The following is a 17442-nucleotide window of genomic DNA, read 5'->3' as shown; positions in this document are numbered from 1 at the left end:
ATACGGCACTCTCTAGGAGAGATCAGTAGTATGAGTAAAAATTTGGTGTTTCAACATATATATATATTTTTTAATAGGTAGTACTTTATAGTCATTTACATTTATACCGTCTGATACAGAAGATCTTAAGCTACATCGTCATCATCCCAGCCTATATACGTCCCACTGCTGGGCACAGGCCTCCTCTCAGAACAAGATGGCTTGGGCCATAGTTCCCACGCGGGCCCAGTGCGGATTGGGAACTTAACACGCACCATTGAATTGCTTCGCAGGTTTGTGCAGGTTTCCTCGCGATGTTTTCCTTCACCGCAAAGCTCGTGGTAAATTTCAAATGTAATTCCGCACATGAATTTCGAAAAACTCAGAGGTGCGAGCCGGGGTTTGAACCCACGACCCTCTGTTTGAGAGGCGATAGGTCAAACCACTAGGCCACTACGGCTTAAGCTACACAATGGTATAAATCTCTTAAGTGATCAAGACAGGTATCAGACGTCACTCTTATCCTTGGACAAACACACCTCACTTTTTGTACAAACCGACCAATTCTACCTTATTATACCTAGTGTCATCCACGAAAACGCGTGATTTTGTCAAAATTAGACATCAAATACATTGTAATAAAAACCACGGCACGCGTCATCGTGAATGACTCTACCTATATATACCGCCTTGTAATAAATAACCTTGCAATTACTTGTTTAACAACTTATTTTGCAGCATCAAAAATATACGAATAATTTGACGAGGTCTCAGTATCGACTATGCCTTCGATAAAACTAAGCGCTCCACTCAGCGCTCTGCTTGTGTGTGTTTTAAATCTTATAAATGTGGAGTGCCAGACACCTCTTAACTTTACCGAATTAACACAACAAAATGGATACAAATCTGAAGAACACACTGTCGTCACAGAAGATGGATACATTCTCAATTTGTTTAGGATTACAAAAGGAGCAAAGTGTAAGAAAGTCATCAAAAAGACTCCAGTTTTCTTCATGCCACCTTTGCTGTCTTCCGCTGACACTGCATTAGAGGCAGGAGTGGACGCAGGACTGCCTTACCTAATCTCCGATGATTGCTTCGATACATGGGTTGGCAATCCCCGTGGGACTTACTACGGCCGCAGACACATTCGGCTCGACCCAGACAGGGACAAGGAGTTCTGGGAATTTTCGGTTGACGAAATCGGAACTTACGATATCCCTGCTATGGTCGACTATGTTTCAAACAAAACTGGAGAAGACAAGTTAATGTTCATCGGATTCTCTCAAGGTGGAGGATCTTTCTTCGTCATGTGCTCAGAACGCCCGGCACATTGTCAGAAGATCAAATTAATGATCGGATTAGCACCGGCTTATAGACATCTGAAAACCAGATCCAGATTCTTTAGACTATTATTTAAACACGTTGAAGACAATTTAGACTTTTATGATGATATGCGTATATGGGAAATACTTGGAAGGGATCGAGCGACTAGGATTTTAAACGTTATCTGCTCAAGTAACGTAGAAATTTGTCGTTGGATTGTTGATATAGTGGACTTACCACATCCAGGCTCAGTAGCTACGTCGACAATGAAGAAATTATTAGAACACTTTCCAGCAGGGACTTCGACACAGAATATGGTGCGGTTTAGTCAAAGTTGTAGGAGCGAGAAATTTGTGAAGTTTAGTTATGGAAAAGAAAAAAATATCTTAAAATACGGACGTTCAAATCCTCCAGAATTCAATTTAACATTGGCAAATATACCCATACTGATAATATCGGGAAAGAATGATGGCATTGTCGATGCAGAAGATTTGAAATGGCTAGCGAGTAAACTACCAGATGTTAAGGAACTGGTGTTTGTGAAAGATCCGCTTTGGAATCACGTTGACATGTTCTTTAGTCAGCATATAAAAAAAATGATTTTTCCCAAAATCCATAAATACCTTTTGCAGTATAATGAGATGTGAGCTTTTATTCTACAAGTAGGTACAGTGGGTGAGTGAGTGACTGGCTGTGAGTGTTTTTTCAGTGACAATATTGGTGTCATCACCATAATTATGATGTAAATTATGCTTGTGTAGTAATATATATTGTTTTTTTGTGTTAAGTGGTGGTACGGTTGGGACCGTTAATAAATCATTTTTCTTTCTTTCTTTATACAGAGGGGAATCGAAAAAAATTGGGTTTAATGATATTTTCACGATAACCAAACGTGGCCATGTTGTAATCAAATATATACTTATAATCAAAATACCACGCACAGGACTTATCATGCTGTTAGCTGACAGAGTTCTAGACCACTAGACTTATTTTCTTCTTTTTAGTTTTTAAGGCAGTCGGGTTTTTTTATTTTATACTTACTTAAATGTATGTTTTATTTTATACTTTTTGATATTTCTGTGAAAATGGTATAATCAACGTATCAACCTATATATACTTAGAATGGGCTAATTATTAGCTTTCATTTGATACCCATATTGTTAACATACAAAGTTTTTTTCCTCCGCCATATTTGTTTCGCAGACGCCATTGAAATATTACATACCTTTTGTCACTCCACCAGTTATGAAGAATCCAATGATACCTCATATGTTAAAATCTGTCAAGGCGTGTAGGCTGCAGCGAGGACCAAAGAAATGGACTGGACATATATACATACATACATACAAACGCTCGAAAATATAACCCTACTTCGGGCATTCAGGTAAAAACAAAGTAGTATCACGTAGTTAGTAATATATTCCGTGCTAATTTATTTTATAAACAAAATAATAAGTCTCAGTTTTAGGGTTCCGGAGCCAAAATGGCAAAAACGGAACCCTTATAGTTTCGTCAAGTCCATCTGTCTGTCTGTCTGTCTATCTGTCTGTCCGTCCGTCCGTATGTCACAGGCATTTTACTCGAAAACTACAATGAAATTTGGAGTACAGATGTCTTTTAAAAGCCGCTATTTAGTTTTGTAGTTAAATTACAAAAATAATTATTTATATAGGGGTAGTTCGACAGCTCTTTTAAAAAGATATTAAGGTTTCTCAAAAAAATTTTTGATTAAGTGAAGATTTCCAGAAATAATCGCTCCTAAAGTAGCAAAAGTTGTGTTCAACCGTTTGTCTAAAAAATATGCAAAAAATATAGAAAGGTAACGCTTAATAAATACTTTCAATGAAAATTGGTTTCAACATGATCGGATATACCGTTTTTGAGTTATTGCCGAAAAACTGCGCTTCTCAACAAAAGAACGTAAGTGCCGTGAAGATACTTTATTTTTTTGTAATGGCTACGGAACCCTATTTTGGGCGTGTCCGACACGCTCTTGGCCAGTTTTTTATAAAAAACACAAGTGTTATTATTAGGGTCATTACTGACTACCCTTAAAGTTTGGGGTTGTATCAAAAATACACGCTGTATACCCGTTCAGATAACCTTGAGGGAAGAAAGTTCTTGAGTGGCGACCACGAACCGGAAGACGAAAGTACAGGCCTTCTGCTAGGTGGACTGACGATATTACGAGAATTGCAGAGAATCGACGAAACAAAGGTTCCTTCGTTGTGGCGTTAGAATTAAGGATCAAGAATGTTTTATTTGTTGAACATAGGTACGTTAAACATTATAAGAACGAATATAGCAGTCACAACGTTTTGTAAGTATTTAGTTCTAATAAAGTATGTCAATAAATTACATTCACAAACATATTATAATGATTTTGGGATAGTTTAGTTTGAATTAAGATGTCAATGCAAGCACATTCGACAAAAAGTAAAGTGATAAATTTTAATATAATATATTTACGTCCACTTGCAGGCTTTTTAATCTAGGTTTAAGTGGTCTTAAGTCCTGTCAGATCCATACAAGAACTGCTGTCAGTTTAAGCCTTAAATCGAGATTTAAAAAAGCCTACAAGACATCCTTAAAATAAGATTCATAGGAGCTTAGATTTTTAATAAAGCTTTCTTTCTTTCTTTCTTACTTCTTATTACTTGATGATATTGCTAATAAATGCATTATGGCGGATCCCGTGTTTCATTTCTTACAGAACCATGTGCCACTTGTATAGATGCACTGCCCTCCACAAAACACCGTGAAACCGTTTGCTTAATATTTTTCAACGTGCCGGTTTTACATTTTGTAACGTAATTTTGCACGCACGGAAAAATTAATATTTACAAAGGCACAGCCGTTAAGTGGCGGAATTCCATTAAAAATATACCCGGTGCGTGAACAAAAGTTTTCCGACACTTGGGGTGTGTGAGGCGAGACGTTTGACGCGTTTGTATGCGTCGGAATTTTAGGTGTCAAAAGGACGTGACGTGGGAAATTCTGGCGATAATGCACGCTTTGTTGTACCCTGTTTCATCCTAAACTGTGTTTTAAAGTTTGGTACTTACAGGAAAAACACGGACCACTTATGGGATCATTGTTGTCCGTTTGTAAAAATCCTTTTCCTGAGAAACGTTTGGAAAGTAAAAGCTCGTAAAGCAGTGAAAAGACGAATAAAAATCAAGTACCTAATAGTTTTTTAAAGATTTCGATTTTTGAAGAAAATTTTGCAAGTGGGCTGCTATTTACTCTTAGGGGCTGTTTCAACATCCATTGATTAGCGTTAACCGACGGTAAAATGTGATGCCGTCTCCATCTATTCGAACAAAACAAATAGAGACGGCATCACACCTAACCGCCAGTTAACACTAATCAATGGATCGTGAAACAGCCTCTTAATCTACTAATAATTTTCAAGCAAACTTAGCCGTTAACGGCCACAAGAACAACTTTAAAGTGTTCCTTGTAAATTTGATAATAAACGAAATTATTCTCATTACTGTACCGCATGTTTACAGTTCGTTTTGTGTGCCAAATTTAATAAATAAATATGTACGCGACCCTGTGTGCGCAAGTCCGACTCGCACTTAGCCGTTTTTTATTTCCGTTTACTTCGTCAGATGGTTCAGTTCATTTTTAGAGACCTGGTAATGAACTTTTTGGTAAAAACTATTCTTTTCCCTTACATTATACAGGATTACCGTCCATGTTAAATGTCGAATAAACAAGAAAAATAATGTGAAATGACTACAAAACAATCGTGACAACATGATGTGACACATAAGAGAGATGAAAAAAAAAACGTTTTTTTTAAACTATCTTTTGCTAAAATGTGTATTCATGAATTAGGTTATAATTTAATAATCTAGTTATGCATGCGTTTTAAAAAAGGAGTAGATACTTAGTATTTTAAGCCATAAGAGTTAGGACACTTAGTATTTAAAAGAAATTAACTTCATTTGGCTAAAATTTGATTTGTAAAATGTTCTCTTCAAGTTAATAACTTTTTTGGAGTGAACCCTGACAGTAGGGTTCTTTTTTACCTTTTGGGGTACGAAATCCTAAAAAGTTGGTAGTTATTCTATTTATTTTTATCGCAAAGAATATACAGGGTGACTCCTGTGTGAAAAACAGAAATATGTTTTTTATATTATAATAAATAAATCATTAACTAATTTATAATTTACATTCTCTCTTGATTATCCTACTTCTTACGTTGAACGCTGATAGACATTATATAGCATAATTGTAATCAATTACTCATTTTTTTGGATAAAAAATCTTAACAAAGATTACATTGACAATGTCAAATCACTTTCAACTAGCGGACCTGTCATGTGGAATAGAATGACCATACGATTGGTAAATTTTTACTAATAAAAATTACCTATAATTAATGAGCTAATGAACTGAATTTGCCTACAAATGCTACGTTATAAACTATAGCTTTTGTTCACAACTTAGGAGTCACGTTGTATTTTTCTTGAATTACTAATAATTTTGATTCTTTATGCAGTCGCAGTCGCTTACAAATCTTACAATACATTTTTCCCATGCCAATATTTCCATTCAGCGGATAATACCACCATTGAAAACGTATCTAGGACCAACGGCACTCGTTATTGCAGCGGAATGCATAGCGTAGGTAGAAACAGTTCGGTAGTTTTAGGTTCTTAAAATGGATGGAAATCAACCAAGTGCAAGCCTGCGTTAGAGTGGCGTAAGAGCTTGTGCACACTAGCGTTTTTGCCGGCGGTTTCTCGGAGGAGCGGGAACCCAGCGCGCACACGGCGTACGCGCAGCGAGCACGCTGCGGTACCTCTGTGATCATTTGCCGCGAGCATACCGCCAGCGCGCCGCCGCGGTGACGTGGACCGTATTATGACCGTACGTGGCTTAACCGCCGCATCGACGCGACGGCACGCAGGCGGCGAATAATCGCGGAGGTACCGCAGCTCACCTTTTACACCGCGACCTGGACTTGCTCGATCCAGGTGATGCGGAGATGGATGCGGAACTAGGCGAGTGGCCAGATGTAGTTACGGGTAAGGAGATGTGGAGGTCGAGAGGGGAGACCTTTTCCCAGCAGTAGGACAGAAATCTAGGTAATAATCATAATGATGATTTATTTATAATTCATTCATAATTCATAATTTATATGCAATAAGCGTTGGTTATAATGGTCTTTAATTTAAAGCAATAAAAATGTTCACACACTTAGCTCACTTTAATAGCATACAAAATATAAAGTTTTATAATCTAAAAATAATGTCAATATTATGTATGGGTATTATGTCTATGGGGTCAAAAGGTTCTTGAATGGGGTCCGCGGACCGGGAGATGAGCTGTCGGTAGGCCTCCAACAAGATGGAGCGACGACTTGGTTAAGATCGCGGGATCGCGGTGGATGCGAAAAGCACAAGACCAGTCTGAGTGGAGAGCCTTGGGGGAGGCCTATGTCCAGCAGTGGACGTCTTTCGGCTGACTTGATAATGATGATGATTATGTCTAAAGAGGATAATTATGATGAAAATTTCAATGAGAATAATAATAATTAAATAATTGTATTCACAGTCAAAATAATCTGTTACAAAATAAAACTCAATTCTGTCAACCACTGTTTCAATTCTTTTCTAAATTTGAAAATCTGGGTAATGCAACTCAAACGTTGCGGTAAATGATTAATTTTTTATGGACATTATATAACAGTTCTTGGAATATAATGTACTATTACATGTCGGTAATAGAATCTTCATAGGATCTCTTTGTCTCCGTTTTGGATTTGCCACAGATTTTCTGAACCATTGAGGATAGGTAGCGACAAAAACGCATGCCTCAAGGATGTATATGCTGGGCAAAGTTAACAAATGCAGCCTCCTGAAAAGAGGCCGACATGGTTCCAGAGGAGCAACGTCACAAAGAGCTCTAATACACTTCTTTTAACTGATAAAAGCTTGCTTTATATCAGTGCAGTTTCCCCATATAATTATGCCATATCCAATTTTTATTTAAGCTCTTCTACTGCGGATTTATACACTGTGTTCCGGTAGCAACATTTTTCTGTAGGCATGTAGTCAGCATACTGCACAATGTAGTATTATCTTTAAGACCCAATAAACATTATTTTCTATTGCGTTTCTTTGTCTAAAATAAGGTCAGAAGCTATTGAAATATGTATGAAAACAATATAAAATCATATTTGCTCGTAAACAGTGTCGTAAAATGCAGGCTACCTTGGTTGCAACCCCCAAATAAAACCCTTGACCTTAATGTGCTTGTCATGAAACCCGTGGTCGGTACCTAAATGAGTCATTTCCCGTACTATTTTTTTTGTCATGAAGCCAAGGTCGGTAAATGAGTTTGTTACTGCATGGCGTGCTGCTCGTGCTGGCGTGCGCTGGTCGGGCACATGCTGGGGGGGAGCTGGCGCTGCCAAGAGCGCAGTTCAGCGCTATCGGCAATATTTTAAAAATATTTACTTTTTCTTTTAAAAATATACATTTTACTCGCAAATGTGATGAAAAAACATTGTATTGAACGGGCAGTACTAGAATTACGAATATCGACTCATTAAAGCCCTCAGTCTTCGGCTTCGGGCTTCTAATAGACTCTCGTGCGTAATTCCTTATTTACCGTCCTTAAGACACAATGTACTATTAAATTATGAACTCCTTGATTATTGTACTAAAAACAGTTAAGGGAGAAATTTTTAAGTATTTTTTGACTGGCAAGAGCCACTTTTACCCCACTTTCCAAACGAGGGTTACGTTTTTCGAGCGTTTGTATACGTGTACCTATGTGTTCGGTCTATTTCCTTGATCCTCGCTGCATGGAACCCGTTAGTAGAATTTAGGGTTAGAATTTATACCTGTGCATTTCTTCCGTGGATGTCGTAAGAGGTGACTGAGGATAAAGGTTAAAGTATATCGTAGGCGACAGGCTAGCAACCTGTCACTATTGTACCGTTTTTATCAAACTTAAAAAAAAAGAAAAGAAGAAAGTGGCTCCGAAGCGGTGTTTCGTATGCTCTGCCTACCCATTTGGGAATACAGGCGTGATGTTTGTGTGGTATGTGATGATAATAATAACCATAAAGGCAACTGAACCACTAAGTAGTGTTTAATTTTTCTGTTAACTGCATTGCCATAAATTTTTTAGTAGGCGCACATTATCATTCATACTAACGGCTCAAACTCAAAATATCTACATTCAAGTTCGTTCTGGCGACCAGTGCAGTGGCGGATTTATGTTTTTTTAGGAGTTTAGGCCACTTTATATCCGCCGCCCTATGTAACTTTCTAAAATAATAATTTTCTCGTTGAATGCCGCCCCTAGGCCGCGGCCTATACGGCCTATTGACAAATCCAGGACTGGACCAGTGCCCTATATCACGAACCTACAAGTTACAATTTACAAGCGGTAGTCTTTGTTTAACAGTATGCGTTGAAAAGAGACTATCGCTTGCATATTGTAACTTGTAGCTTCGTAAAATAGGCCACAGCTGAGGTAAATCAGTGTGTGTCAGATAAAGGTCAGATATAATATAGGTAATGAAAACACATCCCTCGCAACACATACTCGCACATTAAGTAGCGTTTCCACCAATAATGTGCGAAGATGTGTTGCAAGTGATGTGTTTTACGTACATTGCCCAACAGCCTCCTAGCCGTGGTGACGGATACCACAGCAGTTCAATGGCTGAGCACTGGAATTCATTCATATGGCTTCCAAGGGCGGATTATAAGCTCATGAATCAGAATTTAATAATTAGAAAAATGAATTTTAATTTTGACTTTAATTTGATGTATTTTATTTTGATTTTGATTAGTAATTTGATAATTTATTTCTTTGTGTTACTAACCCTTTTAAATGAGATTACATGTTACTAACAATCTATGGACCTGGTTGCAATAAACGTTTATTATTATTATTTTCTCTTTATTTATTTTTTATTCTTAGGGTTAGGTTTTATAATAGTTATAAGAAGTAAAATACAGAAAGTACATACAAAATAAAAATATTATAAAAACCTAACCTAGTTTGCCGCGGTAACGGGGTAGGGCCAAGCTACGGTGGTCAGGGCCGCAGAGTGAGGAACCTCCGGACGATGCGTGCCGTGTCAGAAGTACCGCCTTCTGTATCTGGCCCTTGATCCAGCCATCTAGCGAGAGTCTCTTGAGATTTTGGTCGAGACTCTTCCTATTAGACCGTTTGCCGAAACGACTATCGGACAATGATCGTCGAGTCAACATCCCACATAGCAGTCACCTCGTGAGCCAAGTCAAGGTACTTGCTGAGTTGTCCTTCTCGGCCTTCACGAGGTTCTCGTCATGTGGATGGTGATATCAACGAGCATTGCCTGGCGGTTTGATCGATCTGTCAGCACGATATCAGGCTTATTGGCTACAATAGTCCTGTCCGTGATGACAGATCGATCCCAATAGAGCGTGGCACGACATTTTCAAGAACTGGCGCAGGACATACCTATAATACGGCACCTCAGAGTCTACAAGGCCGTATCGAAGAGCAAGTTGCTGGTGGATAATCCTGGCTACTAAGTTATGTCTGTGCAAATACTCACCGTTAGCAAGATGAGAACAACCGGAGATAATATGCCTGAGTGATTCCCCAGGACGGCGGCATGCCCGACCAAATGTCGACCGTACGTCTTCAGGATATACCTCCGTAGTGTTCGTCATGATAACTTCGTCAGCAATTGCACACACAAAACCCTCGGTTCCCAAAGAGGTCCCGAAACGTAGCCAGGTCACCGACGCGAGAAGGTCTACATCAGGCCTGTTAGGGCCTTGTAGAACCCCGTGTAGCTCCTTGCTCTTCCATACGTTCTTGCGATCTTCCGTGCTCATTACCATAGGACTGCGCCAATTTTCGTTTGCCAAGGATAGCGGGGTGAGGTGTCTGTCTACTGCCACAACATCGCGATGCATCCACACTCGTTGCTAAGGAAATAATTCCTAAGGCTGCATACCTCGCGGTTGTGGAGATTTTTGGCATTAAGAAAGCCGCGACCTCCACATTTCCGTGGGATGTACAGCCTCATAACCGACGAACGTGGGTGTAGCATGCGATGGGTAGTAAGCAGTAGGCGGACCCTCCGGTCCAGGGCGTCCAGTTCAGTCTGAGTCCACCTTAGTATGCCAAAGGAGTATGTGAGCAGGGGCATCACCCAGGCGTTAAAGGCGCGTACCTTATTACCACCCGACAAAAGACTGTTAAGTACCTTTGTAGGCGGCAAAAGAAACGCTCCTTCACCGTCTGCTTTATGTCCCCGTTAACGATACCCAAAGCCTGTGACATACCAAGGTTTATTATTATTATTATTAACCAATAGAAACGCTTCATTTACACATCCTCGCACAGAAACAGCTGAGCGGAGTGAGGCGAGGTAAATAAAGCGTTTCTATTGGTTGATGAAAAACAACACAACACCACAACCTCGCACACATCTGGTGGAAACGCTGCTTTAATCAGTCGAATTACAAAAAATTGGTAAAAATATGTGAGAGCGGACGCGCCGCGTGCGCGAGCCGAGTCAAGAAGGGGAGGGGCGCGGTCGCGCGCTGGTGTTGCCATCCGTGCCGTAGAGGCTGCGTAGCATAGACACTTATTATCATCATCCCCATTCCAGCCTATATTATACGTCCCACTGCTGGGCACAGACCTAATCTCAGAATGAGAGAACTTGGGCCGTAGTTTCCACACGGGCCCAGTGTGAATTGGGAACTTCACAACAATTTGACATTCATAAGTGTTTGTTATAGCCAAATTGAATAAAGATTTGACTTTGACTTTGACATTGAATTGCTTCACAGATTTGTGCAGCACAAAAGTAGTTTAGTTAAGCGAGTGAAATCGCACCTTAAGGCCGCCTTACACATGCTTATTAAGCATGCTAGTACCTAAAGACCCACTGCACTGCAATCGTGCATGTCAATAGTAGCATGCTATCGTGCTAGTAACGAGGTGTAAACAGTACCTTAGTCAGAAGCTTGAAAAAAAACTAAATTTTGCGCTAGTCTCACGGAGTTCCAAATACAAAATCGAATTCGGAAATCGAATACAGAAAACGAGTATATGCGGCCAGCTTTATCGATGCTTGTTTCCAAACTAATAACCTAGATGGCGTGTTTACAAAATAATGTTCTTTTGTTTATCAACATTTTTATGATGTCCATAACAAAATGAGGTGAACACATTAGAGATGATGACCATTAAAAAGTTCCGCCGCAATAATAAAAGGTTTTATTAACAAAAGTTTTGGATATTTTTCCTATTTGTGTGACCTAGATAGATTTAAGATTTAAGTTATTGCTTTGACCTAATGTTTGTATCTTTAGTTGTGCCTCAAACTTCATAATGTTCGTTGTTGACAGAACGAGAGGGAAACATGAGCGAAACGTTTTTGTTTCAGCTTGAGAAACAATAGTGCGGTCGTATTGTCTGGCCAGAGCCAAGTTGCGTAATATATTAAGGTGCAATATATATTCAACTTTATAAATATTCAGTTTTAAAGTGCAAATTTTCATTAAAATCGAGCTACTGTATTACTTGAATTTTTCGAAATGGCTACGGAACCCTATTTCGGGCGTGTCCGACACGCTCTTGGCCGTTTTTTTTATATCGGTTTAACAAAAATTTCCAATCATATCTATTGTTGGATTTTAAATGATAATTGTTTGAAATCCAATTTCTTGTTAATATGTGACTTAAAAAAAATGTTATTTTATTTTTCGTCTCATGGAAATTAGACGTACCTATTACGAAATAATTACTTTAGTGTTTTTTTTTAAATTCCCTGTTAGATATATTTTTGGTGGATTCGGCTTGTGGGTCGGAAGTGAATTATTCAAACATATTTTGACAGTTAATTACTGATAACATTTTTACTCAAAAAAATCACCTATTTTAAGGTACAATTTTTTTTACCATCTTCCGGAACCAAAATTTGGTGGATTCGAAAATATAGGTTCTTAAAATTCACGTAGAAACCGTATACAAAAAAATTGCCTTAAGTATATCGAATAATTTTCAAAAAACTAGAATGACCAGGCTATTATGTTAACTAATAACAAATGTACCTCGCGATACATACTAGCGCCATCTAGCGATATTTTGCGTGTCACAGAAACCCAGATTTTTTTATTGATTCCGATTATTCGGAATATTTGAAAACGGCAAAAATATAGGAATGGTGGGATCTGGAAATAACTGGTATGTTTGAACAAAATAACAATAAAAAGTTTCACAGAAATACAGGTTTATTATTATAACAGTCAAATTTAACATTCTGCGTTTACTGTGATAATGAGCTAATTGTTGAAAAATACAATAAACACTGTAATACGGTATTCGACTATTCTTTTATTCATTTTACAAATCAAAGCTTGACAATTCGTGTTACAGTTTAATTACTTGACAGATGGGCGTGCCTTCAGTCAATTTTCAACTTTGATGTCGGATTCGATTTTTCAAAATATCACTATACATTAATTAGTCAATTTGCTGAACATTATATTTTCAGAGGGCAAAAACGAATACAAATAATTTAGTAAAAACATGGTCAACATTTCTAAGCTTAACAAAGTTTAATTACAAATTCTGTTCTATTAGTTACGATTCTTATATTATTATTACACTTAACACTGAAAAAAAAACAGGGTTACATAGCCGATTATAGTATAAAATGCAAGGAGCACGAGACTTGTACTTGTACAGTTGAACTATGATAAATTAAGAAATAAATAAGAACAATTAAATAATAATAAATAGAATCTCATGAAAGACACAAATGTGAAAATTGGTGCCAAGTATATACTGTAGACATAAAAGAGTAACTTACGTATTACATATATGTATATTATATAGAAGATGAAGTCATCGTCATTATATGATTTATATCGTCATCGATATGAGTAGAAAAGGAGAAGATTAATAAGATAAATATCGGCGAAGTCGCCAACGCGTATAATTAATTACCTGCATTGAAATTAATTGGCTCCTATTTTATTTTACATTTATGTTTTCAAATGGATTTTTACTCTTTTCCAAAACATAACATTTTTGAATCCTGTGGACACTGTATTGGAATTCATTGCCACTTTTTCAATCATTCGAAAGTAGGTCAGGTTTTTTAACTAAGTCAGTCAGTCAGTCAGAGGTAAAAATGGCAAATTTTAGATTAATAATATTTATCTCAATAATTTGAGCTGTATTTAGTAACTAGTCACCAATTAATTTTCTTTGACTTTGGCTAAACTCTAACCTGGATTCATACATTACCCGATTTGAAATTATGTTCATGACGATTGTTAAGTATTTCAGAAAAAGTTTTTTTTACTGATGTCTCATTTTTTTCTTTCTCTGTCGGATTTGTCTTCTGTTTCACCCTATACAGTGACAATGAGGGTACATATTCGTATTCTACTACGTTTTCAGTACCAAAATCTTTGTGGTACTGGTCAACACGTTGAGCGAATGTTAGTTCTTGGGGAATTTCTGGACCCGATGGTTTAGGGGTCACTGAATCTGATGGTCTCTGCAATTCAGGGGTCGTCGAACTCTGAGGCTTATATTTAGTCATGCTTTGAGGTTGAGGGATAGCTGCGCCCCATGGGTTATATGAGTTATATTGGGGTTTAGCCGTCGCCAAACCCAATGGCTTACAGGAAGCTGAAGAGCGAGGTTGAGAGATAGTAGTTAAAACCACACGCTCATAATATACACCAAAATTTTGGTATTCAGGGATCGCAAAACCCGGATGATTATAGGCAGCTATATTACGGAGTATAGGGTTTACTCTACCCGGAGGGTTATATGAATAAGAAGTCCAGGGTGTAGGGTGTGCCGCACCCATAGGTATATGGGTCATGAAAAACTGGGGTCGAATGTCCATAGGGATAGGGTCGATGAACTCAAAGGCTCCATGGGTGTCCAAACATGTTGAGGGTTTCCGGTGACCGATGTGTAATCTGAAAAAAGTGGTACTGGGTTAAGGTTAGGAAACAAGACATACTTTTTACCCGACTGCCCGAAGGAAAGTTATGTTTTTCGAGCGTATGTATGAATTTTATCATGTATTTTTAATGCTTGGTGCCGTATAATTCTGTTTTTATGGCTCCGTAACAAAATTTAGAAACAAATTTCTAAGTACGATGTACAATCAAAATTTATAATTTAAAAAAATCCTTAAGATACGTGTCGGATGTTCAGTTAACCCACGTTTAAAATATCTAATGTACAAAACTGCTAGTACATGAAAATCCTAGCGACATTTATCCTACGTTCATTTAACCCACGTTTAAAATGCCTAAGTAATGTACAAAATTGCTAGTCCAAGATAATTCTAACGACATTTAGTATTTCGTTCAGTTGACTTTACCTATAGCTTAAAGCGTAGATATAACGTGACAAAGTCGACGGAGCTCCGCTTAGCTCCTGTATCTGTACATAACCTAACTTATTTACCTAAACATAAAAAGGGTGAGGGCACCAGTCATGGACAGGAACCAATAATGGAATACTTTTTCCGCTAACCCCATATTAAGAAACGGACGCTACTTTTTCTAAAACTAATAACACTTATGTACAGATAACTGATGATCATAACTGGTAAGTCCATGAATGGTGAGCTATAAGGCATTCAATCCTTGCTGTCCATTACTGGATACTACTGTACTTAACATGTATATGCTTGGTGCCGTCACCCAATCTACTTACATATTATATCCAGTCAAGACCTATCATTTTTATCGTGTTTGATCTTTGTATTAGTATTGTTTTTCGAAGAATTGCCACTAGGCTTTTTGTACGTAGGTATTTTGCGTTTTAGATATATCGAATTTCAACGTATTGTCATTAGATATTGTGTACAAAGGAATATTAATTTTCGAAAAAAAGTCGTTCGATTTATTGTGCATTAGGACCAGCATTTTTAGGAATTTCGTACATTATAAATTTTGATTTTCGGAATTTTGTCTTTAAAAATCATTCGAAGTTACAAAATTAATATCGCGATCACTATGAAAGTACCTACGATAACACACACCAAAAGTAGAGTAGGAAGCGATATAAATTACAAATAAATAAATAAATTACTGATTTTCGAAAATAAAAGTAAATTGCGTGTTTGCAGTCCCTACCAAACAACAAGACTGACAAAGAATCAAATCATCATCATCATCATCCCAGCCTATATACGTCCCACTGCTGGGCACAGGCCTCCTCTCAGAACAAGAGGGCTTCGGCCATAGTTCCCACGCGGGCCCAGTGCGAAAGAATCAAATAATTAATTATAAATAAATGTGAAAAATACTTACAAACTCGCGTTGGTCTTCATTGTCCACCAGAACAGTAATATTCATATCTTCCGATAAAGACGAATTTGAAGACATTTTCTCAGTGATGTTAAGTCAAGTACCTCTGACAATTGAATGTTACTTTCGTTAATTTTGTCGCTTTAAATAGGAAAGTACTAATGAGGTACAATCAGCATTGTAAACGTCATAATTAGGTTCAAAAAACGTGTCCTACTACTCTATTAGGTATTTGACAAGTCCAGAATTTCCCATTATAAGTAGTTGTCAAGTGACGAAAAATATATCGGTTGAAAATTTAATTCGTAGTGATTTAAAAAAAAAACTATACACGCTCTTCTCTATATACAGTAGGTAGGGGGCTACTCGGGTGTAACTTTACATGCTATTATTTTTTGTCTGTCTTATCCTAAATTTCATATTGTCACTACTCTGTTACGCATTATCAAGTTTTAGAAATATAAAGTTGTAAAACCCCCGACTTTGTCACTTCAATTCAAAGTTCAATATTTCAAAAACATCTGAACAGATTTTGATAAAACCTATCAAAGAACCATAGCTAGAAAAAACCTGATTTCAAATAAAAAGAACTGCATTCGAATCGGTCCACCCGTTTAAGAGCTACGGCGTCACATATAGACACACAGACAGATAGACAGACAGACACACATAGCGGTCAAACTTATAACATCCCTCTTTTTGCGTCGGAGGCAAAAAAAGATGCCGTTTTTCACCGAGTTTTAGACACCTTAGAATATCTGATGTACTTAGCTAGCTTAGTAATCTTTTTTCTTAAAAATGGAACTTTCTGAGTTTTGGAGGTAAATACAGAAATAATTACTGCTTGCCGTATTCAATAACAATTGTATAGGACAACTACGAGGGCATACCTTGCCGAATAAAAAAAAACAAGTTGAACCGTTATTGTCGAAATTACATAAAAATCCATCCTCCTTTGTTTATATTTGAGACCGCTACTAACAGAATAAGGCAAAGGAAAAGATTTTTTTTTCTAAGTCGGTTAAATAACAAAAAAATTATGCCGACTGTACTGCTTTCAATTGTTTATGAGCGGTAACAATTATTAGGGAAAAATCAGGTTTATTGACAAATATAGGTACTGATTAACTAATTACACTTAATATGTTTTTAAGTGCATAATAATTAACCTGCGCACTCTAGCCCTGATGACGTCACAATATGGTATTTAATTAATAAGGGAGTAAATTAGAAAAAATATTTAATACTAACTGATACTACAAGTAAGAGTGTATGTTTGATTCTGTATCACGCTTTCACGCTTAAAATACTTAGCTGTTTGTGATGAAATTTGCTATAGGGATAGTTTAAGGTCTCGTTAAGTTCATGGGATAATTTTTATACCGCGATAAACGAATTCTTCAATCCCTAGTTATTATTATTATTAATATTATAAATGTGAAAGTAACTCGGTCTGCCTGTCTGACTGTTACGCTTTTGATGAAATTTGGTATATAGGTAGTTTGAACCCCAAGGATCAACATAGGATCCCTTTTATTCCGGTAGAGGGCGCCAACCCGCCATAACCTAGATCCGCGCAGACGAAGCGGGCATAAGCTAGTACCAAATAAAACGTTTTTATCTATTATCTATCTATTTTATTATCAGCTATTTATCTTCACAGACCAAGTAACAGTTAGTACTGGGTAACAGTTAGTTTCTTATAATTAATTTATTTTAGTACGAATTAGTTGTAATGCACGCTAACGCATAATACAAGAACTTGTAATAATGTATAAGGATCTGGTATACGGTTGTCTCTACTCTG

The 17442-nt window shown here is 37.4% G+C and overlaps 1 protein-coding gene and 1 long non-coding RNA gene across 2 annotated transcripts; one reads left to right on the top strand and one right to left on the bottom strand.

Annotated features, from left to right (window-relative positions):
- The first annotated feature begins 720 nt into the window (after positions 1-720).
- Positions 721-3996, top strand: LOC141436735 (gastric triacylglycerol lipase-like). Its single transcript, XM_074099758.1, has one exon. The coding sequence runs from the start codon at positions 762-764 to the stop codon at positions 1950-1952; it is 1191 nt and encodes a 396-aa protein (XP_073955859.1). The 5' UTR covers positions 721-761; the 3' UTR covers positions 1953-3996.
- Positions 3997-13074: 9078 nt separating this feature from the next.
- Positions 13075-15751, bottom strand: LOC141436719 (uncharacterized). Its single transcript, XR_012452324.1, has 2 exons — positions 15639-15751; positions 13075-14291 (listed from the first exon to the last, which is right to left on the bottom strand). It is a non-coding gene; the product is annotated as an uncharacterized lncRNA (long non-coding RNA).
- Positions 15752-17442: the final 1691 nt, after the last annotated feature.

This window comes from Choristoneura fumiferana, chromosome 17, assembly GCF_025370935.1.
Source record: "Choristoneura fumiferana chromosome 17, NRCan_CFum_1, whole genome shotgun sequence".
Lineage (NCBI taxonomy): Eukaryota > Metazoa > Arthropoda > Insecta > Lepidoptera > Tortricidae > Choristoneura > Choristoneura fumiferana.
This window is presented reverse-complemented; position numbering and strand designations above follow the sequence as displayed.